Source organism: Berghia stephanieae, chromosome 13 (assembly GCF_034508935.2).
Source record: "Berghia stephanieae isolate SIO BIC M18660-M18661 chromosome 13, UCSD_Bste_1.3, whole genome shotgun sequence".
NCBI classification, from domain to species: domain Eukaryota; kingdom Metazoa; phylum Mollusca; class Gastropoda; order Nudibranchia; family Aeolidiidae; genus Berghia; species Berghia stephanieae.
The window spans coordinates 25,663,444-25,689,040 of NC_088372.1; the positions used below are offsets into that span (position 1 = coordinate 25,663,444).

The following is a 25,597-nucleotide window of genomic DNA, read 5'->3' on the forward strand; positions in this document are numbered from 1 at the left end:
TTATGACTATAAACTATAACAACACAGTGTCAAGTTTTTATAGCTATAACTATAACAAAATGAAATCAGAATAAGAAACTGTTGGTTGCATCGTAACGAATGTGACGATTTTTCCTATAGTTGGTAAGAAGAGGGTTAAAAAATCGATCTCCCATTGTTTTCAGGCGAGTTCGAGAGACAATAAATAAGAGGTTGTGTCGCCGGCAGATCTCTATTCTGAACTGGAGTCAATAATGTTATACAATATCTAAGGTTAAACTGTTATATGTACTAAATAATAATAATAATAATAATAATAATAATAATAATAATAATAATAATAATAATAATAATAATAATAATATATAATAATATAATAATAATAATAATAATAACAATAACAATAATAATAATAATAATAATAATAATAATATAATAATAATAATAATAATAATAATAATAATAATAAAAAATAATAATAATAATAATATAATAATAATAATAATAATAATAATAATAATAATAATAATAATAATAATAATAATAATATAATAATAATAATAATAATAATAATAATAATAATAATAATAATAATAATAATAATAATAATAATAATAATAATAATAATAATAATAATAATAATAATAATAATAATAATAATAATATATGAAATATATAGTTTGGTATAAAGAAAAAATAATATGATTAGTGTAATAAATCAACAATCTTTTAAAATATAATATATACATGTTTCTGTATTATAGCTTTTTGGCTGTTTTTAAAAAATGTAATACGCTGATAAAATACAAAGTCTGTAAATTAGTTGTAATTACATAAAGCAATTATGTATAAAGCACAACATTTTAAGTATTTCTTTACAGAACAAAGTTAAAGGCATTTAACTATATCACAGTATGAAAATAAAGATAATTATTATATTGTAAGCTTCAATGTATTGGCCAAAGACAGATACTGTGGCCGTTTTGGGTTTCCCCTTTATCAACAAAACACAATGAATAAAACACTATGGTCAAATGAGATCATTCGTCCTTAGTGTTTCATTCATTGTGTTTTGTTGATAAAGGGGAAACCCGAAATGTCCACAGTATCTGTCTTTGTCCAATAAATTGAAGCTTACAATTCAATACTTATCTTTATTTTTTTCCTTCGAGCTTCGAGCAGCAACGTTTTCACTATATCACAGTATGAAAATAAGAATGTTGAAAATGGTAATCCAGATTTCTTAATAATTAATTAATAAGCTCGAGCCTTGAACTTAAAAGGTTATAAAAAATAGATAGGGAAGAAAAAAACATTTTTCCGTAAATATTCATTACTTATTTCCAAACAGTTTCCTTGGAGCGAATTATTTATTTTCCTATACAGAATACCTCCCTGAAGATTTCATCAAAATACCAATGGATGGGTGAAACAACGTTGTAGGAGGAAATAACCAAATGAGGTGAGGATAAAAAATAAATATTTATTTATTTATCTATTTATCAACATAAGCATTATTGATATATTTATCTACTATTCATCTATTTCTTTCTTTCTTTCTTTCTTTATTTATCATTTATTTACTAATCTATTTAATATAATCATTTTTATCATTTTTTTTTTGGCGAGATTAGAAGGCACTCGATTACAAAATATTTCAATAACTCTTATTAGAAATGATTGTCTGATGACCCAGGAATCTGTTTCAAAGAAAAAAGATCTATAGCATTAAATTAGTCCTCCAGAGCCATTTGGCCCATAAAGCCGGAGTTTATCCCGGTTTCTATACAAAGAAATCAACAATAGCAATTGCTTGCTATCCTTTGGATAGGACGCTAGTCTATCGCATAGTACTTTCCACCAAATCTAACAGACTCAGCCAGCCAGGGGGGGGGGGGGGGGGGGGGTCAGTGGTACGGGCCCATAGTCAGTAACATTTACCAATCAGAAAACCGATGTTAAATCACTCTGCCTTTCTTACATTCAGCAAAACCTCAATTATAAATTTCAACCAGTTAACTTCCGTATTAAACAATTTGGCCAGAAAACTCATCCTTCACATATCAATCAATTTATTTGACCAACGTCATGGCAAAAATCTCAAACCTGGGATTTCCTTGAAGACCTTGTGAGTTCCCAAGTTTGAGAATTTTGTCAAGATCAATGTCATTTAAATCGATCAATATTTGAAGGATGAATTTTCTGGCCAAATTTCTAAATACATGTCTTTCCAGAGTACGACAGTTATCTGGTTAAAAGCAGTCTCTTAGAGTCTTAAGGCCTGTGACTCAAGAGTTTATCACACTTTCTTCAGCAGTAAATGGACACTATCAATTGAATGCTACCCTTAGGTCAGGATAACTAGCCATAAAGTATTTTCTGCCACATCTTACAGACCTAGATACCAAATTATAAATAACTGCTCGGTGGACAGTAAAGGTAAAAGAAATCTGGACAAAATATAATACAAATGACCACCCTTAGCTTTTAAGTTGAAAATTCTATGAACCGAGCTATCAGAAATCGCCAGCTCTTCAAATAAAACAACCGTCAATCCCACCAACATAGCTGTGACTGAAACCCATTTTAATTATAACGTGCATTATGCATTATTCCCAACACTGTGATAAATTTAATTCTAATAACAAAAAATACATCACGTTCCTCCCAATCCCATCCCCCACCACCCTCTGCTCTAATTCTCCTCCCAAACCTCTTTGATCAAACTGCCCCATAATACCAGGTTATCTATGAATCACAACCTCATCCTTTGTGCGTAGACTTTCATTATCTTTAGCTTGGATGAAATTTTATCAAAGTTGATGATATGTGTGATTCGAATAAGCTCGTCTATACTGGCAGCCGGTCCGTAGTATTGCTTCCAAAACTTCAATCCCGCAAGGACTCGCAGAGACAGTTGCTCACGACCAGGGTACTGTTGCTCTAGATCATAAATGTTCTCTTCTGGGATTTTCAGTTTTTTCAATAACTGACGAAGCTCTATCTTGGTCAGGTCGTTCTTCATGGAATCAAACATTCTGTCAAGTAAGAGTTCTAGAAGAAGAGATAAAAAATTATTAATCAAAATAACTCATCATATCGAAGTTACTGACTCACCCATTACTCCCACTGTATTCAATTGGGAGTTGGAATGACTCAGTCATCTATGAGTTTTTCTGACTTTGCACAATGATTTATGAATAAACGATTGTTCAACTTGTGATATTTTTTGGCACAAGATTTGGATCGAGTGAAAAAGAGTAACTCGCGTTGAAAAATCATTTTAATCACACCAACTCGATTACTTCCTTCATTTGTCGTCTAATTAAAAAATAGTCCTGGATTTTTGCTAGGTGCCTTTATGAATGTTATAATGCACTAGCAACATTCGTATAACAGAGAAAAATGGGCCACTTTATGTCTATTTGGGAAAAATCATGCCAAGCATGAAAGTAACCTTTTAATGTCGATTAACTGGCATATGTCGCAGGTTAACCACACCCGCGAAAATTTTTTTCTATGTCTTGGCATTTTTACCATTATATCTGTTGAACTTTAAGGGTGTAAATTATTTAGTCGAATAATGTCTCATATCGGTAAAAGTAAAAAAACATCCGTAGAATGGCTTATTCTATTCTGTGTCTTAATGCCATTTCCATTCTCTACTCAAAACTCAATAAAGGTGGTGATTATTTTTAGGTCAATCTCCTAGCAAGTTGTGCAAATCTAAATCATAGACTTAATAGTACAAGTAAATTTAATAACACTGGTAAGTTGTCCTTCAGAGCCATTAGGCCCATAGAGTCGGAGGTTATCTTGGTTTCTATAGCGTGAAATGGACAATACCAATTGCTTGCTATCCTTTGGATAGGATGCTAGTCTGTTGCAAAGTACTTTTCACCAGATCTAACAGATCCAACTATCCACTCACTGTTGCTGGACAAGAGGGCGGGTGGGTGTCATTAATTTTTTTTGCGATATCACCCGGGTTTCAATGTCAGTCCATTTGCATATAAAGCATGTGCTTTACCAACTGAGCTATCTGGACCCCCCATTACTGTGGTAAAGAGTTAATGTTATTGTTTAATTTTGATGTTTTCAGAATTCAAATATAAATGTAAAGAGCCAAAAACGCTGAATAATTCCAATTCATCCCTAAGGTCAAAGTTGACGATAACTGCCTATAACATTATTTGAAACCATAAACTATCACACATTATTTAAAGCATTTTGAATATGGAACTCATAAATATGAAAGTGTAGCATTTGTATTTGTGTATCTTAACTTGCTTGTAATATGTAACAATACAGTCCTACTTACCCTCTCTTTGGTAAGCCTTTCGTAGGAAAAGTCCAATAGGCTGCATGACTCCACTGATGCAGACGTCGATGGGGGGCTTTTTCAGCTGGTTGTCATGGAGACGAAGGTCACGCAATCTGTACAGATGGTCAAACTCCTTGGGAAGCATCGTCAGCTCGTTGTTGTGAAGGTGAAGGACATTCAAATTCTGCATTTCACAGATACTATCCGGTAAGAACCAGATCTGGTTGTGATCAGCGTACAAAGCTGTCAGATTGGTCATCCCACTGATACTAGCCGGCAAAGTTCTAAGGGTATTGTTACTGACAACCAACTCTTTAACTGTGCAAAATTCTATCTCATCCGGAAGATTCGGTACTTTTTTGCCATTTGTCTGATCAAATCTGAGCGTGACCAAATTTGGCACAGAGCATACAACTTTAGGAAACTCAAAAAATTGATTGTCCGACAGGTCAAGTTCCCGAAGGTTAACCATCTGGGAAATTTCTTCCGGGACATCTGAGACACAGTTCATCGATAGATCAAGCCCTCTGAGTTTTTGTAAGCTGTACAACTGGGGAGGAATTTCTTGAAGAGAGTTCTTTTTCAAATTGAAAACTTTAAGATTTACCAATTCTAAAATTTCAGTGGGAATATCCACAAGGTTGTTGTCAGAAATATCTAAAACTTCAAGTGAGCCAACTTTGCAGATGGACAAGGGGAAAGAACTTAATTTGTTTACGCTGACATTAAAATGTTTCAAGTTAGTGAGACCGGCAAATGTTTCAGGGACATCTGCAATCAGATTGCTTTCAGCTAAAAGGACAGTGAGGACTTTGAGAGCACCAATACAAACGGGAAGTGATGTGAATGAATTGTGGGATAACACCAATGTTTTGAGCTTGGGAAGTGAGCCAAGTTCGATTGGAAGAGAGGATAACTGGTTTCCACTGATGTTCAGAGACTGGAGAGAGAGAGAGAAATTTGTAAATATATTAAAATATATATTTTTTAAAAACTTTCAATAATATTTCTGATGCATGTATAAGGCAAGCATAGATTACAATGAAACCTCAAGATACAAGCTTGGCTAAAGCACCCTAAGGGAAATCGATAGTAAAAATTGTTAAAGCACTACCTTTTTACTGTTACATTTTCATGATATTGATACGATATTACATACACTGCTATTTTTGATATAATTGTGGTATACATTTAATATATGTAACTTTTGTATATTTATTTGTAACGTGCATTGAGCATCACACAGTGATGAAAATGCGCGATATGTATGCCATTTATTATTATTATTATTATTACTATTATTTATTATTATTATTATTATTATTATTATTATTATTATTATATATTAATTATTATTATTATTAAAATTAATCTTTACACATTGACAAGGCATTGACTATGATGTTTAAATGACACTCGGCACTCAAGGGAGAAGAAAGCACTATCTAGTAGTCCTTCAGAGCCCTTAAAGCCCCAGTTTCTGTAGAAATAAATTGGCAGTAAAAATTGCTTGCTACTCTTTGGATAGAATGCTAGTCAATTGCAAAAAGCCTTCAACATGATCTTATACCTATAAATCAATCATTACTGTGCAGATAAAGAAGAAGAAAAAACAAATCTGGATTACACTTGATACCGAAACCAAATCATTTGTGTCAGTCGGAAGGTGAAAATTTTAGATATTTGCAATTAAAAAATTTTTTTTTTTGCATTTTCCGAAAGAATATGCTCCCCAGAGCATTTTAATCTTTATTTGAAGTAAATCGGGTGATTTTTCAGGAAGTTATGGTCAGATGTATGGGAAAGGTATCCAGCAACTTTTCTAAAATTTCATCCTTTTTCAACTTGACTAGCTGTAAAAAAATTTTGAAAGTGAAATTAAGCTTTGAGACTTTCCGAAGATGTAAAAAAGGGTTGGTTTAATCATTTATGACAAGATCTCATTTTTGATAAAAATTGACCTTCTAACTAAACTTGGCAATTTCTCAGTTCAAACCTTTTCACCATCCGACTGATCACGTCATTCACTGTAACAAATGCTTGTGAGGTGAGTGCTTCACCATTGTCTCTCATTCCGCGACAAGAACAATGAGGACTTTGAGAGCACTGATACAAACGGGAAGAGACGTGAATAAATTGTAGGATATGACCAATGTTGTGAGATTGAACAGTTTGATTGGAAGAGAGGACAACCAGCACAAAATGATAGATTTATTTTTTAAAAAATTTACTTTCCTGTCCTTATCAAGACATTGTTACAATGGTCAACATATACAAAAAGTAACAAAACAGACAGCTTTAGGGTTCCAACTTCGACTTTCCATCATGCTGTGTGACCTTGGTCAAATCATCTTGCTCTAGCTCACTTTGCAGCACTGCAATGCGGCTGACACCGAGTTATTCCACTCTTGCCTTAGAATAGAAAGGTAGTCCCTCAGAGTCATTGGACCCATGGAGCCAGAGTTTATTCTGGTTTCTATAATATAAAACGGGCAATAGCAATTGCTCTCAACCCTTTGGATAGGATACTAGTTTATCGTAAAGCACTTTCAGTACGTCTAACAGATCCAGCTACCCAATCAACACTGGATGGACAAGGGGGTTCAATCTCTTTGCGTGGGAAGCAAGTGCTCAACCAACTGAGCTATTGGGACCCACTTTGGAATAAATATTAAAGAAAAATTTATTTATCATACCTATTTTTAAAGAGGAATCCTTTAACATTATTACTTGCATAAAATGGCAGGATATGGCTTTACCTCTAAATTACAACACAGCCCAATACTGTCTGGTATTTCTGTAAGCTGGTTGGACCCAAGATTCAATTCCCGCATACAGTACAGATTGGCAATATCCATTGACAGGCTACTCAGGAGATTACTGTCTGCAGCTGTAAGGGATGAATGACAATAACAACGATGTTGATGGTGATGAAGATGATGATGATGATTTTGTTGTTGTTGATTATGATGATGATGATGATGATGATGATGATGATGATGATGATGATGATGATGATGATGATGATGATGATGATGATGCATAAAATGACTGACAGGGAAGACACTCATTGGTGGCCAATCAACAAGCTAATTTTATTTCCAACTCTTTAAATCATATATCACAGACTTAGTAATATTAAACATGGCAGTATAGAAAAATACATAAATAGGAATATACGTTATGTAATATAACGTCAATGCACAAGTCTAGTTAACTAATGATAGGAATATAATGTATTCTATTTTATATATTCAATTGTGACATTATTTATTAGAAATAACTAAATATAATTAAGTGTATTATTAATGGAAATGATGATGATGATGATGATGATGATGATGATGATGATGATGATGATGATGAGGATAACGACGATAGTGATGATGAATAGAATTTGTAGGATAATAAAAATACACCCACTCACATAATGAATCAAGACTAGCCAATTTCATGAGTTCCTGTGGCAATTGCGTAATCTTGTTGTTGCTGAATGCAACCGATTTCAGGTTGACCAGATTGCTGATGTCTGAACGGATTTCTGTGATTTTATTGCCACAGAATGAAAGTTCCACCAGAGAAATCAGATTGAATATCTGTCCGAGAATAAAAATAATAATAATAAAAATAATAATGATGATAATAATAATAATAAGAAGAAGAAGAATAAGAATAAGAATAAGAATAATAATGATAATAATAATAATAATAATAATAATAATAATAATAATAATAATAATAATAATAATAATAATAATAATAATAATAATAATAATAATAATATTAATAATAATAATAATAATATTAATAATAATAATAATAATAATAATAATAATAATAATAATAATAATAATAATAATAATAATAATAATAATAATAATAATAATAAAAATAATAGTAACAATAATAATAATAATAGTAATATTGTCATTGTAGAAGATTGTAATGGGGTTGAAGGGAAATCATAAATGTCGTTATCATAAGTATCATCACTTTATTATTATTATTATTATTATTATTATTATTATTATTATTATTATTATTATTATTATTATTATTATTATTATTATTATTATTATTATTATTATCATCATCATCATCATCATCATCATCATCATCATCATCATCATCATCATCATCATCATTATTATTATTATTATTATTATTATTATTATCTTATTATTATTATTATTATTATTATATTATTATTATATTATTATTATTATTATTATTATTATTATTATTATTATTATTATGATTATTATTATTATTATGATTATTATTATTATTATTATTATTATTATTATTATTATTATTATTATTATTATTATTATTATTATTATTATTATTATTATTATTGTTATTATAATTGTTATTGTTAAGGCATGAGTTTTATTCTCATCGCCGCTAAGTTATTATTCTCTTATATTCCTCTGACACTTCTCGATTTTTTTCATTTTGTTTATGACATAAGGGGAAGCAAATCAGTATTAACTAAAAAAATGACAGAATAACATCCCTTGGCAATCTTCTGATTTTCAGTCACTATTTTCAATCTTTCCTGTTCATCATATGACACATGAATCGGCAATTAACCATGTTGAACAGGATAGATTTAAACAAATTAAGTTTAAACCAAAGTTAATAACCAATATCCTTTAAACCCAAGTAGCTCTGATCATGGTTTTATCTGTGATGTCCGCTACTACACACTAGCCCTGAGCACAGATATATCTGTGACAGACTATACTGCTCAAACTGCTGTTTGCTTGTTGATTGGCTAGTTTTCTGGAAACAGACTATAATTTTATTATTCATGAATCGTTTTCTACGAATTTTATAAATAGATTGTTTCATTCAAACACGTGTAGCAATGGTAAACATTCGTCTTTGTCGACGAACTCTTACTCTTTCAGTGTAAGGTCTTCATCTTGGCAAAACATCTGTTTACCGCAAGTGTTTCACTTTCACAATCAAGCATCATCCTGATCAATGCTCGTCCCAGATAGTATAGAGCTACGATATCTTACTACATCTAATAATAATAATAATAATAATAATAATAATAATAATAATAATAATGATAATGATGTTAATAATAATGATAAATAATAATAATAATAATAATAATAATAATAATAATAATACTTTATTTTTATATATTATATTATACTGCATGACTTCTTGGCCATTTTACAGTAAGATCTGTATTTCATCTCTTTCCCCGATTTTTTAACTTATTCCTCAATCTAGAGACCCTTTTCAAATGCTCTCATGCTTTTGGTCTTACACGTATCTTTCTTTCTGTGTTTTGTTTCATGTCCGTTTAAAACCAGTATTGATTGTTATACCAAAAAAATTTGAGCCGATATCTTGAAAATTTTTTATTTAATGAATGTTTGAAATTAGGTGTTTAAAAGCCTAGGGCTCAGGCATCTGACTGCTCAGTCAGTCTCAGGGTTGAAAGAGTTTAAGTAAAATGCACTTTTGACTCTCTTTACACTTTCTAACAGGATAAAAGCTATATAGTCGTCTCAACATCTGATCAAAATCTAAAATTTAATCTATGTTTTTGAACCCCATTTTAGAAGGTGTACCTCAAAATAGTAGGAAAATCTCATTCATGAGAAAATATCTAAAGCAGAAAATCAAGAAGGTATATTTTGTACAGATTTGAAAATTGAAAAAAAAAAAAAAGACAAGAAATACAATAAAAACCATGAGTTATAATTTTAAAAACTACAAGTCAATGCCGCTGTGGAACAGGAAGTATGACAGGTGAACACATCCTACAGAATTATCCAACCCTCTCTGCCCTTAGGAGAAAATGCTGAATATCGGCTGCCCCAACCAGCCTGAGGAGTGAGCTCCACGGGAGCCTGGAGAATCTCCAGAGGACAGCAGAATATCTGGTGGAGAGTAGTAGACTTACCATCTGAGCGATGAAGAAGAAGATAATTAAAAAAAAAGATGGAGAAATCTATTCTATTTGACTATGTTATTTGAAAGAAACAAACAAATGCCATAAAAAAAAATAAATAAAAAGACAGATACGATATCTATTGGATACGATATCCATTGGATAAGAATCTAATTCTAAACATTCATTACCTGTACAGGAATGAATTCAAACAAGTTGTCATCAAGCAACAATTGCTGCAATTCCACCATGTCTTCTATCTCGTATGGCAGATTGGTCAATTTATTGCCTGATAGACCCAAACGTCGCAGACTTGAAATTTTGCACACTTCTGGGTTGATGTATTCCAGCAGGTTCTGCTCAATGCCCAGGATCTGATAAAATGCAAGACAAATTCACGGCTTTTAATTCATTTTGAATGATAAATTAAGGAGCAGCTGGGCACTGGATACAAGATAAAGATCTTTAAAAAATATGTGTATGAAACAGTGCCAGACAAAACAGAGAGAAAAATACAAGAAAAAAGAAACATTTAAAATTTTTTTTTAAAATCTGTATTCATCCCATAGGGAAAATTTGTCTTTAGGGTCCATTCCAAGGGAAGACTGAAATAACCCATGTATCAGCCGCAGTGCAGCTTCGCAAATTGAGCTAGGGTGAGATGACTTGCTCAAGGCCACACAGTGCAGTAGCAGGTGATCAATTCAGTACCTTTCGGGTACAAAGCAAAGACCGTACCGCTGAGTCACGCTGGAAGCAAAAAGATCGTTCACGGACAGGTTAGCTAATGAAACAGAAAAAGCTGCACGAATTGATTAAAGCACTCAATGAAAAGGAAGATAATGGCAAACGAGTTCAAATAGTGAGCAGGTGTAGATTCCAAGAGCACGCTATCAGTGTTGGTAGTTTGATGATAACCTAAATGTCTCATTCTGACACAGGCATAGGTCCCCATTAAGATGAACACACTCAAATGTTTACAAATCATATATAAACAAAAATAATGCAGTACATAACAGAGAGATGATTTACAAAACAAAAAATAATCTCCCAAAACTCTAACTATACATTTGACTGTTTCCCTCCCAGGATGAAACCAATTAATCTCATTCCAAGACAAAGACAGAAAGCATGTTTCAGTCCAATCAAAACAGGGAACAGTCACAGATTACTTTGATGAGCAAATGCATTCAACACTGTTTTGAAAGTTTCCAAGTATTCAACATTCGTTATGTCCAGTGGCAGGTCATTTAAGTCATTTATTGTTCGTGGGCAAAAGCTGTGTTTGTATGTGTCTGTTCTTGTAAATGGTTGTATGTTTTGTGTATAGTTTGGGATGATGATTGGGGAGTTTGGGTCGTTGATGGTTTTGTGTAAGGTAACAATACGGGATACCTTGCACTGGTTTTTCAATCATTTCCAATCAAGTGACTGGAGGGAGGACGTCACACAACCCCTGGTCTCTGGATTTGCATCCAGTTGCAAATCCTGCAAAGGCTCTTTGTACTTGTTCAATATTGTCTATGTCAATTTTTGTGTAGGGGTCCCACACGGCGCTGGTCAATTCTAATATTGGCCTGATAAGTGCTGAGTACACCTGGGCTTTAATTCTTCATAGGCATCCTACTTGCCTTTGCTGTGATATGTTCTACATGGGTTTGCCACGTAAATTTCTTATTGAGATGCTATTTCTTACATTGCAAAACACTTGAAGTTCGTAGTTATCATTATTTTATTTCTAAATTCACTTTTATCCATCCTGACATAACACATTGCCTAAGCTTTAAATCTCTAAGCCCCAGACAGCTAAAAGTTTGAGAATTTTTGTTCCATTTAATTAGTCTTTTGACTATTATCTTCGTTCTCCATCATGTCAAAAATCAACATCTGATTAAAAACTGGAGAGAGATCTTTTCTATATTTTAATCATTGCCACAGAACAAACTTCTAGTACAACCAAGAAATTCATAATTTTTGTGCACTTTCAGAAAATCCTTCTATTTTCAAAATGCTTTCGGTTTGTGATGCATCATCAATCTATTTTTTTTTTGGCTGTAGTAATTTGTGAAGTGTTTTGAACTACTTCACACTGGAGATGTTGATGATGATGATGATGATGATCATGATCATGATCATTATTATCATTATTATTAGTATGCTTATCAAAAAACGCTTATCATTCAATAAAAAAAGAGAAAAGTATCTTCATAAAAAAACATAGAACAAACCCAACACACCAACCTGTAAGTTTGTTAAGTTGCTCAGTGTTTTTGGCAGACTGGTAAGAAAATTATCGTTGAGACCCAAAACTCGAAGCTCTTTCATGTCACCGATGGTTGTCGGGATAGCCTCCAGCTTGTTTCCATTGAGAAGAAGTTGATTCAGGGTGCTGAGACTAGACACCTCGGATGGCATGACGGAGATCTCATTATTGGAAAGGTCTAGAATCTGTAGGGATAAATTTGATTTCATTTTTTAAAAAAGTAGAATTAGACTACAACCACGTCTCTTCAATCCAAACATCTCCCATCCCAGCATTTGGTTCGGATTACATAGACATCAGGATAGTGGAATCCGTCCCTAAAATTTACCCAAAAAAAAGGGGGGATTTTTTTATAAAGTGCAATATCCACTCGAAGTCTCAAAGCACTTAACAAGGGGTCCCAAGCCAACAGCAACATTTAACAGGTAGCACCAGACATGATGCCTGTTAGGCGTAATTACATTTTTTGGTTAACGGCAAGGTATTCATTTTACACCTGAGTACTTTGAGAAAATGTGAGTAAAGAGCTTTTACCAAGGACTCAACTATGCACTGCTCAGGACTCGAACCCAGGACCTTCTGATCCGAAAGCAAGTGTCATACCACTAGACCCATATAAGTACAGATATAGAGAAGAAAAAATCAGTCCCCAGGCAAAAGGGGAGCTTTTATGAAGTGCAATGTCACTCTAAGTCTCAAAGCACTTTACAAAGGACCAGACATGATGCCTGTTAGGCGATATTACATTTTTTCAGACAGGACAACGTTGTTAATGTCAATGTACTCATTTTAAACCTGAGTATGGTGTGAGAATGTGAGTAAAGAGCCTTTACCAAGGACTCAACTTTGCACCGCTGAGGACCTTCCGGTCCAAAAGCAAGTGCCAGAGAAGTTTACACTCTAACAAAAATACATCAAACTGCACAAGAAAGCATAAAAACTTTGTCGAGTCCATTTTGAGAAAAACAAAACAAAAAAAATCAATTTCCATGGATTTACCTGTAGTTTAGGCAACTCAAAAATTTGACGGTTGACCACATGAATATTATTTCCAGATAAAGACAAGGCCTCCAAACCATTTAACACAATGATATCATTGGGTATGCGCTCAATATCATTGTTGATGAGAAACAGGCATGTCAGATTTTTGTGTTGAAATATGCCAGAGGGTATTTTTTGGTAGCCTTTATTATTCAATTCAAGACAGACCTGAAATTCAAGACACAACGTAAATACACATAAATAAGAAAAAAAAACCCTTACAAACCATCTTATAGAGCCATCCCACCCCACCACCCCACTCCATCCCTTCCCTCCTACTTAACAACCATAACGGTTCCTACATTACAGTTTATTTAGTTTCAATTTTGCAATATGGAAAGATCCTTTTCAGAATAAAATAGAATTCTTATAATGAAAAAAAAAAAAAAAAAAATAATAATAAAAACAAAAAAAAAACATAAAAAAAACAAAACAAAGAAAAACAAAACAAAACAAAAACGACACCAAAATCCAAATAATATGTGTAACAATCCAATTTGTACATCAAGATTTTTATTGTCATCTGGAAGATCTACCTGACAGCCTCATTTCTAATCTTATCAACCGACTACTTTATAATATTCCATGAATAAACTAATCATTCAAATTTACCTTGGGGCCTTGAGAGAAAAACAAGTGACTGAAGTCCTCATCTTTCTTAATTTTCTTTTTATCTGTCACCGGGGAAGTATGTGCAACATTCTTTTTCTTTCCTTTACCGCCATCATTAGATGTCTGTTGACACCAAAAAAAAAAATAATAATGATTTTTTTTTAAATAGAAAAAAAAAATACAACAAATGAAAAAGGAGATGTCTCATTATTCATTTACAATCCAAGTACGTCCAATTAACATTTTGACTATTACATCAAATAAATTCAAAGCTGTTAAAATATGAACAATGATAAAAGTATAAAACCAAAATGAATATAATAGCTTCAAAATATGACAAAATAATTAACATTCTATGTTTTAATCTCAAAATCGTAAAGCCCTAAGTTTAAAAGTTTTTGCCAAAATGAGGATCATTTAAATTGATAGAATGATATTTGAAGGATGAGTTTTCGTGTGAAAATTTTGAATACATGTTTTTCCAGAGTACTACAGATAACTTGTTCATGGATAAAACTGAACAGAAGTCCAATGATTGATTCTAAAGAAACTGGACCAGCCTACAGGTATAAAGTTAATATATTTGTAACTCAGTGTTAAGATAAGTTTTTGAAATTGAACACGGGTAAAATTAAGAAAATGTTAACTGACTTTCATGAGATCAAAAATAAATTCCAAACTATTTACCAAACAATTGATCAAGTTTCTTAATATAAATATTTGGGTATAATAATTGATAATAAACTTCAATGTTATCTAAATAAAGATTTTAATGCTAACAAAATAAATAGAATGTACTTTAAACAAAAACATTTTAAAATCTGGAATTGATAAACCCTCTACGAACAGTGTTTCTTTTGTAGCGGAATGATAAAACAGTTTTTATGTGTCAATATTTCTGACCTGCCTGTCCATCCAACAGTGATGGGAAACTGGGTCTGTTAGATCTGGTGGAAAGTACTTTTTGATAAACTCTCATCCTATCCAAAGGGTAGCAAGCAATTGCTATTGCCCGTTTCACTCCTTAGGAACTGTGATAAAATCCAACTAAACTGATGTACTTCTTTATGTGTTAAGAGATTTAATGAAATCTTGAAGAACGAAAGCAACCCCATTGGTTTTTGTACAATTTTCTTCAAAATTAGTACTTGTTTTCTTTTTAATAACGACTCAAAGAGACATATGAACTCGTTTCTTCCTTACAGTGTGTCAATTTCCAATTTAAAGAATGAATGCCTTCTGACATGAATGTAAACTGTACATATCAAAGGAATTAAGTACAAAGTTGAGTTTTAGTTTAATTTATAATTCATCATTGTGTCAAAATCATAACATTTGAATGCTGTTAATAACATAGCCTTATTGTTTAATTTATTTCGTCAGTTTGATTTTTTTTTTCTCGACAACTATATCTCTACCATGAGTGAAATATTTTAATTCATTCAATCATGCATAAATTTTATTTTGCAGGACACATAAAGAGTTATTATCAAATTACCGCCATCTCTCCACTTAGATTTCCCTCATCTCTCTTTCCTTTCCGAGATGCCATGGCCGAGAAAGAACCTGAGACCAGATGCTAAGAGATCTATTAGTCTTTGTAGTTTTAGAGGACAGTCATTGGCAATGAACTTTTTTCCTGAACGGCCAAAAAAATAAAATATATATATATATATATATATATATATATATATATATATATATATATATACATATATATATATATATATATATATATATATATATATATATATATATATATATATATATATATAAACATGAAAATATTGAATAAAAATATAACAATTTTAAGAAAGAACAAATGTGTAACAAAGAACATCTAGAACTAAAAACTTGATACCACTTTTTATGTAGTGGTGGATAGTGTCAGTTGTATAGTGTCCTTCTCGTGGCCAGGCAGATGGTGCCATAACAGTCTGCTCCTGGGTTCATATCCTCATCGTCACAAAAGTTATTATTTTCTGTTATTTTCTGGACTTCTCTACTCACTTCATTTCTTGTTATTGATATTGTCAACAAAAGTGCAGGCTCCAATCACGTTTCAGGGCTAAAACTCCTTAAACTTCTTAAGACAAATGTTTTAAAAATAGTTTTTGTTGTTAAATGCTAAAGGATTTTGAGACAATAACGTTCCTTGTTACAAATGTTTTCCTTTTTCAGGTGTTCTGTCCCCGTCGTTTTTCGCGGCCGCGATTTTGGCTGTTACCCGCAACTTTCCGCGATTTTTGCGATTTTCCTGAATATTTTGTTTTTTGGTGGACTTTTCCCTTAACTAACTTTTTTTGACCGCACAACTCTTGGAGACTGGGCTTCGCGTTAGTATTTTTATACAATAACAACTTCATTGCATATGGCACTCTATTATAAGTGGCATACTCCTTGCTTACAAGTAGCTAGGTTGCACCACACGGTTGGCCCAAACTGATTTTATTGATCTTGGCTAGACTTCACTCCTCATAGTGATGTTCATGAGTTTCAATTAGTACAGTGTCCTTTTATTTTATGTTTATGATTTTATTTTGTTATGATATTATAATTATGTACGTATTTAGTTTAAGTTTTTTGATGGATAATATATTTTTGTCTGTAAATCATCTGTCAGTTATGATGATTATGATGTTTTGTGGTTTGATTTGTGCTTTTTGTTTCAGCGATCCGGTATATGATCAATGCGGTCGATTGGATCTAAAACTAACAAAAGAAACTATTATAAATGTATTCTTTTTAATTTCAGGCTTTGTTCTTTTACATTTGTTAGATTTTGATTAGGTTTGGTCACACTTTTGTTTTATAACAAGTAGATTCTTTTATAACTTTATTTTATTCTTTTATGCACTACAGTACTTTAAGCCTTTATCGGATTCCGGCACGATCGGATAATACTAGCACACTTTTTGGTGATGACTGACCGTGCCGGTATAACACGAGTACTGTATTATCATCATTATCATTATTATTATTACTGCTGCTGAGGTAATAAACAGATGTGGTTTAAATTGAAACTTTGACCTTTGTTTGTGCGTTTGTGAATCGCAATTTTTTCTCCCCCCCTTGTCAGATAATGTTCCACAAAATTTGGCAACTTTTGGCAATTTTTATGGCAACTATTGCCCTTTTTTATGGCAACTTTTTGCAACTTTTGGGGTTTTAAATGGCAACATTCCGCAGGGACAGGGTGTTATAGTCATTTCTTTTAATTCAGCACTTTTATCAGGCCACGGTTTCTAACAACCAACAGAGGCAGACGTTCGGGTTGCCAGCCAAATGCATCCTGAGGACAGCGTTATGCTGAATGCCACAAGTAAACAAGAACCAAGGCAGACCTGAATAAACATGGAGAAGAACTGAAAAGAGAGAAATGAAAGCAATTCATCCATCGAAAGACCGAGAACAATGGCGTCCCTCATTGTTTACGCAAGCATCCGATAATGCAAAGATGATTGAGTGAGTAAGTAATTATAAAAATGATGGTGATGAGGATGATGATGATGATGATGGCCCACACACTTTTGCTTTAATGCTCAGGTCGCTCCAAAATTTAGAAATGAAAACATCACAAAAATGAACATCTATTATTTGTAATGATGAGTGCGGTTTGCAGTGATAAAATTCTGATAAGATTTTAATGGAAACGAAATGTCTGTCAAAATCAACTGGTATTATGCCGGGTTGAAGAGGTTGCCAAAAAAGTGACTTTTAATGAGAAATATGAATTTTTGGGTTAATCTACTCTATTCTACTCAATGAAAAACACAAACTAAACAAAAATTTCATTGTTTAAAAAAACAACTAAATTTTCAGTATCGATATTACTCAGACAGAATACCGTTTTGAGACGGTGGTTACAAATTAAAAATGCTCTCAGACAGATGTTGTTAGTTGACACAATTGGTTTCACTTATCTTGGTACTATGAATCATGAATGTGAAACAAGTTCTAGATTCACTCTCTGATTATCCTGGGACAAACTCGATCGAAAAGGGAACACAAGGCACCGTGACAAAACAAAAGGAATTAAAAAGATAAACAGAAAAACATGTAATTGATTGATTTTTTAAAAAGACCAGGATTTTGATACTTCGACACCAACGAGCTATCTTTTATTGAAGCTGAGTATTATTTCTTGAATTCAGTGGCAGTGGACCAATGGAAATGGAAGAAACATTGATAAAGAAACTTGAACTAATGAAACTGAAACGGGTTCATGTTCATCAGTGTTACTAAATACTAACGCAGGTTTTTTTTGATGTTATCTCCCAGTGGCTTTTGCCATTAAAACCAAAAGAAAAGAGGAAGAAAATAAAAGAAAAGAACGCGTTTTTAAATGACCACTCAGAGTCTCGTTGCCAAGTAGCATTTCAAGCGGAAGTGGACTAAAGCTAACTTCAAAACAAGATGAACAAAAAGCATTTGGAACTGTGTTTTCAGTCCACCAGTGGACTGAATACACAGCTGTGTATTCAGTCCACCGGAAGAGATTATAATTATACGGGCTAAACTGTTCGACTGAGCTCGAGAAGGCGAGGTGGCAGGCTGATTTAGCGTAACTAACCGGCGTGGGGTGGGTTGGGCGTTCAAGCTCCTTTCTAGGCATAATATTTTCTTTCTTGCTTTCTTTTTTTTTTTTTCATTTATTTTTTTAATTTTTTTTTTTGTACTCCCTTGGCAAACAAATGTTTAATTTTCAACCTCAACACGTTGACACCATTCCTAGTGACTTGAAAAGTTTGAACGATATTTAACATTTTTTATATTTGATATTTATTTACTTTTACTCACTTTTAATATTATTATTTTGATTTCGAACACAGTGAGACGTCAAAATTTATTGCCCTGTGCTTTCCTTGTACGTAACAATGCGAGTCGGATTGAAAAACGAAACAAAAACAAACAACTACAATTTTTTTTAAAAAAGAAAGAAAACAAAAAATGTTAAGAGAACAACTTTATAGTTATAGGGTTTTGGATATGTTTGAGGGATCATCAGAGAGAGAGAGAGGGAGAGAGAGAGAGAGAGAGAGAGAGAGAGAGAGAGAGAGAGAGAGAGAGAGAGAGAGAGAGGGTGTGGGTGGTGTGGGAGAGATTATATATAATATATATATATATATTATATATATATATATTAACCCCACACAACAACAATATATATATATATATATATATATATATATATATATATATATATATATATATATGGCAAGTAGAAAGGCAGAAATGGGATGCCAGTCAAAAAATTCTTAATTTTCAATTTCAAAATGTTGACACCATTCAACATTTTTCTTATTTATTTACTTTTACTCACTTTTAAATTTATTATTTTAATTTAGAACGAGACGTCAAAAAAAAAAAGGAAAACAAAAAGTTAACAGAACAACTTTATAGTTATAGGGAATTGAATATGTCTGAGGGAGCGTCAGAGAGAGAGAGGCAAGCTCGAGGCCAGTGATCGATGTGAAAAGTGGCCAAATAGAACCTTCCTTGGACAAACAATACCAAAACTCTGATCTCCTTGGAAAAAAGAAGGAAGTAATCCAAATATTTTATTAACTATTTAATTTAGCTTCTTAAAATTTTGGAAATCAAAATGAACAATTGCATAAAAAATTCAAAATTTGAACAACTAGTTAAGGAGAGGAAAAAAATAACTATTCACAAGGAAAGAGAAACAAAATCCATTTTCCAATGGGGGCACATTAAATTTGTATTCTCTACTTACTATCCAATTTTGAGCATTATTATTATTGCTTTATATTTAAATATAGGCCTAACGGGGCTTTGAATGAAAAACATGGAAAAAAGCATAAAAAATCATAATCATATCATGAAAACTAAGTGAAACTTGTGGCTAAAAATGAAATTGCATTTCATGAAAAATATTTTAATAGAACATTTTCTGTTTACATAAATGATAAATGTGATAAATTTTCTGGTTGTTGATTGGCCCTTTACCTTGCAGTCTTCCGCATCGCCCTTTTATCATTTATGCTTTCCATGTTCTTGTTCTGGAACAGGATTGAAACAGTTGGCTCCCCCTGCCTGGAATCATATAGTGGGAGGTAGATAGTTAAATGGCTTTGCCCAGCACCTGACGTGTCTGTGAGAAGTGGTACTTTTATTCTTTTTATTTTTGTTTGTTTGTAAATCATCTCCCTGACGCTGAGAGTCTTAATTAAATATGAGAATGAATAACCATCTAGTACTTCTCTCCCTTTGGCGAGAACCTCCGACTCAATGTCTGTGTGAGTGTGATAATTGGTGGTGATACATTTGGTAGACTGCTGTTGGGACATGTTTAGACTTTATTCTTAGGCTTCTGTGACCCAAGACGGCTGGCATATTTAGAATCGACCTTTATGTTTTGTGTACCTTTTTCTCTTTCAAAGACCGCAACTCGTCATAGTCACACCCCCCTCTTGGTGGACGCAATATCCTGACTAAACTATCTCTTTATCCCTCTATACTATACCATTTGGATTCCATGTCATTTACTGTCACTTTTATGTGCCCTGTTCTTCAAATGGGGCCATTTGTTTTAGCCTGAGCCTGGGATCTTGAACGGAAACGGTGCATCTGTTGTTCTCTACATATGTTAGGTTTTATAATATTTTGCATTTGCAACCATTTGAGTGTATGATATGTCAGCCAAATTGCTTCAGACTATGCTATCTACGTAGGCCTTTTAAATGGCGAACTTGTCCCCAACTGGTAATTAGATCTCCTCTGAGTCTTATGTACATGAGGTTAGGGAGGTCTAATGCTCTGAGTCTATCTTCGTAGCTTAGGTTTGAAATTTCGGGGACAAGTTTGGTGGCTCGGCGTTGGACATTTTCAATAAGTAAAGCATCTGATTTATTGATGGGGACCATACACAGTTTCCATATTCCAAGTGTGATCGTATTAGACTTTTAAAAAGAGTGGTTAATATGGGTTTGTCTATATAGTCGAAAGATCTTCTGACAAGTCCAGGATTCTATTTGCTTTGTTAACAGTCTTTTCACAGTGCTGGCTAAAATTCAATTTGGGGTCCACATATACACCAAGGTCTTTTTCACATAAAGTACTTTCCAAATTGATTTCAACTCCCTTACTATCCTTCATCCTGTAGACATATTGGCTGTTGTTGTTTCCTAGGTGCATAACTTGCATTTATTTGCATTGAAACGGAGTTGCCATTATTTAGACCACAACTGAAGTGTGTCGAGGTCATCCTGCAGTCGGCCAGCTTCTTTGACATTATTTACAGATGAAAAGACTTTGGCATCGTCTGCAAACATTTTTATGAAGGAGTTTACTGCTCCGGGCATGTCGTTTACATAGTATATAAATAAAACTGGGCCCAAGACACTACCCTGGGGGATCCCAGATAGAACTGGTTTCCATCCTGATGCTTCACCATTGATCACTATTTGCTGTTTTCGGTTTAGCAGAAAATCTTGCAACCATCCCAACACACTGCCACTAATCAAAACATTTTGCAAAATCTAGGTAGATGGCATTAACCGGCATACCATTGTCAAGCATTTGAGTCCATTCTCCAATACAATCAAGGAGTTGTGTAGTGCAAGAGCGTCCACTAAGAAACCCATGCTGGTTATGTGATAAAAAGGGGTTCATAAAGTTCATTATGGCTTCTCTAAGACAAGATTCCATTTGCCTGCAGATTACTGAGGTCAAGCTTACTGGTCTGTAATTTGACGGGTCCGATTTTTTACCTTTCTTGTTAATAGGACATACTTGAGCATTTTTCCATTCGATTGGGAGTGTCTGTTCAACAAGTGACTTATTAAAGAGTAATGTCAAGGGCTTTGTGCTAATATAACTTGCAAAACTATAATTTTTCGACTGGCATCCCATTTCTTCTTTTCTACTAGCCCTAAAATGACCTCAATGTCGCAATCAAACCTTTAAAAACAGTAAAGTTCTTAAAAGAATGTAGATCCCATCATTTTCCTTGCGGCTCACGCCGATTTTGCCAAAAGTGTCCCAAGCCCGTAACCCTATTAATAAGGGTAAGAGCAAAAAAAAAAAACCCAACAAAATAAATAAATAAATAAATAAATAAATGACGCGAGAATAAGTAGCTACAAAGCAGTCATTAACATGTCTTTCTCTCTCTCTCTCTCTCTCTCTCTCTCTCTCTCTCTCTCTCTCTCTCTCTCTCTCTCTCTCTCAATGATTTATAAGCGGCAACAAACCTTTAAAAACAGTAAAGTTCTTAAAAGAATGTAGATCCCATCATCTTCCTTGCGACTCAGGCCGATTTTGCCTAAACCAAAAGTGTCCCAAGCCCTTAACCTTATAAATAAGGATAAGAGAAAAAAAATGGCGCGAGAACAAGTAGTTACAAAGCAGTCATTAACATCTCTCTCTGTCTCTCCCACCGCCCCCCCCCTCTATCTCTCTCTCCCTCTCCCCGATCTTTCTCTCTCTCTCTCTCTCTCTCTCTCTCTCTCTCTCTCTCTCTCTCTGACGCTCCCTTAAACATATTCCAGTTGTTCTCTTTTCTTTCATTTTTTGTTTGTTTGATCTGTACGTTTTTGTTTCGTTTTTCTCCGGACTCATAATTTAAATACAAAGAATGCACAAGGCAATACATTTTGACGTGCTAAATTAAAATAATAAACTTAAAAGTGAGGAAAAGTAAATAAATAATGTTAAAAGTCGATCAAACTTCTGTAGTCACCAGGAATGGTGTCAACGTGTTGAAGTTGAAAATTATATTATACCTAGAAAGGAGTTAGAATCCCTAACTCATCCCACCCCGGTTACAGTTACGCTGTGCTAAAACAGCTGGCCACCTCGCATTCTCCCCCTCGGTCAAACGTTTAATCTCTTCCGGTGAACACATCTGTGTATTCAGTCCACTGGTGGACGGAAAACACAGTTCCGCTATAAAACACGCCATTACAGAGAGAACGTAATCCTGGTTTTGCGCATGCGTCTCTCGTCCTCGCTTCCGGTGAAGTGTCTCATGCCACTTTCAAGATAGCCCATTGCCATTTTGAATGTTGTCAGTCATGTGATAAATTCTAAGTTCACAAAGTTTGAAACCGAAATTGCAACAGACGAATAGAGCAGTAAAGTTAGGTGCCCCAAACGTAAACAAAGGTCGAGAAGCACGTGGCAAACCACATGTTCCTGTCTTGACAGCTCACGTTCCAATGTAAATAATAGAAAAAAATAACCTTTAAAATTTGCCTGTTAGGTGGCAAAAGAAACACATATTCATAAATACTCGATCATGCATCAAATAATGTCTAGATATGGATATTTTATGGAACAAAAGGTAAAATTTTCTAAAATTTATCAAAAGTTACAGTCTATCTATTTTTAGACCAGAGCAAATTATTGCGCTGGTGTGAACAAAACGAGAATTATTCGGAGCCTGATTTTCATAATAATTTAGCCTTATATTATTATTTCTGCAACTGTTAGATTTTATGTAAACATATTTTCAATACTGAAAGTGTATTGCCTACAACTCAAACTACAAAATTGGGAGACCTATATTGTGCGTAAATTATTCCGGTCCCTAACGGAAATCACTAGCAACTTGTTATTAGGCTTTTAACGAAATCGGGTCGAACGCCGAACCCGAACGCCGAACCCGAACGGATATAGCCTTCTCACGTGACCATGAACGAGATCTGGATAGTGAAGACTCTCAAGCGGTATGCAGCATCGGATCTAAGGTCACGTGATAGAGGATAGCTTGGGTTGCTGTTGGCTTGTGTTAGGGGAGGGGCAAGGTCAGTGTCATTCAATAGTATATAATTGTGCATGTGGCGCTCTATACAGAGAGAAAATTATAAATTGATTACGGGGGAAGGTGGGGGGAGGGGGGGGGGGTTGACCCACAAACGATCGAGGTGTTGGGCTTCGGGTAGACCATGATACGAAATCAAAGAGAAAAGGCCGCTGGTACTTGGATGGTGGAAATGGTTGGGGGGGGGGGGGTAGTGACAATCAGCATGGGATGTATATATTAACATTAATAATATAGGCAATAGATGACCAGGGATGTGTATTGTTTGTGTATTGTTTGTATATGTTTGTGTGTGTGTGTGTGTGTGTGCGCGCGCGCGCGTGTGTGTGTGTGTGTGAAAGGGATTACACAAAAACACCTTTCTCTGTAGCTTCCAAATGATTACGTATACGATAAATTTGAAACCCACATTGTTTGAATCAGCTCACTAATTAATTCCTGAGCCTTGAGATGGTGACGCAACTATTACATACAAGACCTTGCAGTCGAGACGGCAGGGCTTTTGGGTTACACAACCACTATTTACCCATCGGTCAGCGGTACTCTTTGATGTATACAACACTCACCGCCTTTACGCAAAGCCGCCTACCCATAAATCAAGAGATGGTCTCCTAACTGTTCACAAGCGAACTGTCAAACGAGCAATCGATGATTGGATAAGAATCTCAAGATCTCATATAATAAGGTAAGTCTTGGAGAGGTGATATACCCCCACCCGTCATCGGACAGAACTTTCATTGCGTTATATCATATGAGCTCCGCCTCCTCTTTCTATTCGGGAGTGACGAGATTAGACGAGAGGACGCGAGAAAAAAAATGGTCACGTGTTGGGCAAGTCGTTCGTTAGGCGAGCTTCGGTGTCTAACTATAACTCCGTATTGTTTACGTTTGGGGCACCTAACTTTACTGCTCTATACAACATGCTACTTCAACTAACAATATCATACATTTCTAACCTATCTTCATCATTATATAAATTAGCAATAGTGTTTTAATATTATATCAAATTCTATTTTTGTCACTTGTCTACGACCATACTACGTTGAAAATACCGGTTCTCGTCCGATCACCGAAGTCAAGCAACGTCAGGCGTGGTTAGTACTTATATGGATGACCGCTTGGAAATCCCACGTGTTGTAGACTTTTTAAAAAGATTTTTTGTTGTTGTGGAATTTCGATGAGTTGTATGCCATTAAAAAAAAAGTAAATGTATAGCAATAAAGTCTAATTATTTCTTCTCCCCCCCCCCCCCCCCCCCCCACACACACACACCAAATGAGTATCAGGAGCACCTATTGTGAATGTACTGTTGGCCTAGATCTATACTAAATAAACAATAAAATATAAAATAATTACCTTTATTCATCCCCATGGGAAAATTTTTATTTGGGTCTATTCCAAGGGAAGACTGAAATAACCCAGGTGTCAGCCGCAGAGCAGCGACGCAAAGTGAGCTAGGGCGAGGTGACTTGCTCAAGGCCATACAGCGGGGTGTGTCTATTTTACGAAACCCGCCGAAACCCGCCGAAACCCTGCGAAACCCGCCGAAACCCTGCGAAACCCGACGAAACCCGACGAATCCCGACAAAGTTATGGGAAGTAGGTGGCAGTGGGGAGTGAACCTAGAACTCAGGGAAGTGTACACCATTGGGGAGTGAACCTGGGACTGGG

General features: G+C 34.2%; 1 protein-coding gene and 1 non-coding gene across 3 annotated transcripts; one reads left to right on the plus strand and one right to left on the minus strand.

Moving 5' to 3' along the window:
• Positions 1–1,523: 1,523 nt before the first annotated feature.
• LOC144958508 (uncharacterized) lies at positions 1,524–18,524 on the minus strand. Of its 2 annotated transcripts, none has more exons than XM_078890527.1 (10): positions 18,393–18,524; positions 15,638–15,778; positions 14,140–14,262; positions 13,486–13,695; positions 12,465–12,671; positions 10,415–10,597; positions 7,731–7,899; positions 7,063–7,193; positions 4,301–5,243; positions 1,524–3,033 (listed from the first exon to the last, which is right to left on the minus strand). In XM_078890527.1, exons 2-10 carry the CDS (start codon positions 15,689–15,691, stop codon positions 2,735–2,737), a joined length of 2,319 nt encoding a protein of 772 aa, XP_078746653.1. In that variant the 5' UTR covers positions 15,692–15,778; positions 18,393–18,524; the 3' UTR covers positions 1,524–2,734. The 2 variants fall into 2 exon arrangements, with proteins under 2 accessions (XP_078746653.1, XP_078746654.1); XM_078890528.1 differs by having other exon boundaries at positions 18,490–18,512.
• A 6,426-nt stretch (positions 18,525–24,950) lies between these two features.
• On the plus strand, positions 24,951–25,069 carry LOC144959354 (5S ribosomal RNA). The gene has a single exon (XR_013642615.1). It is a non-coding gene; the product is annotated as a 5S ribosomal RNA (ribosomal RNA).
• Positions 25,070–25,597: the final 528 nt, after the last annotated feature.

Excerpts from the sequence above, each read along its gene's own strand:
- LOC144958508 (XM_078890527.1), bottom strand. The coding sequence starts at position 15,691 with ATGGCATCTCGGAAAGGAAAGAGAGATGAGGGAAATCTAAGTGGAGAG. Across the intron at positions 12,672-13,485 it reads TTGAGTTGCCTAAACTACAG|ATTCTAGACCTTTCCAATAA; the intron begins GTAAATCCATGG and ends TTATCCCTACAG. Across the intron at positions 10,598-12,464 it reads GCAACTTAACAAACTTACAG|ATCCTGGGCATTGAGCAGAA; the intron begins GTTGGTGTGTTG and ends GCATTTTATCAG.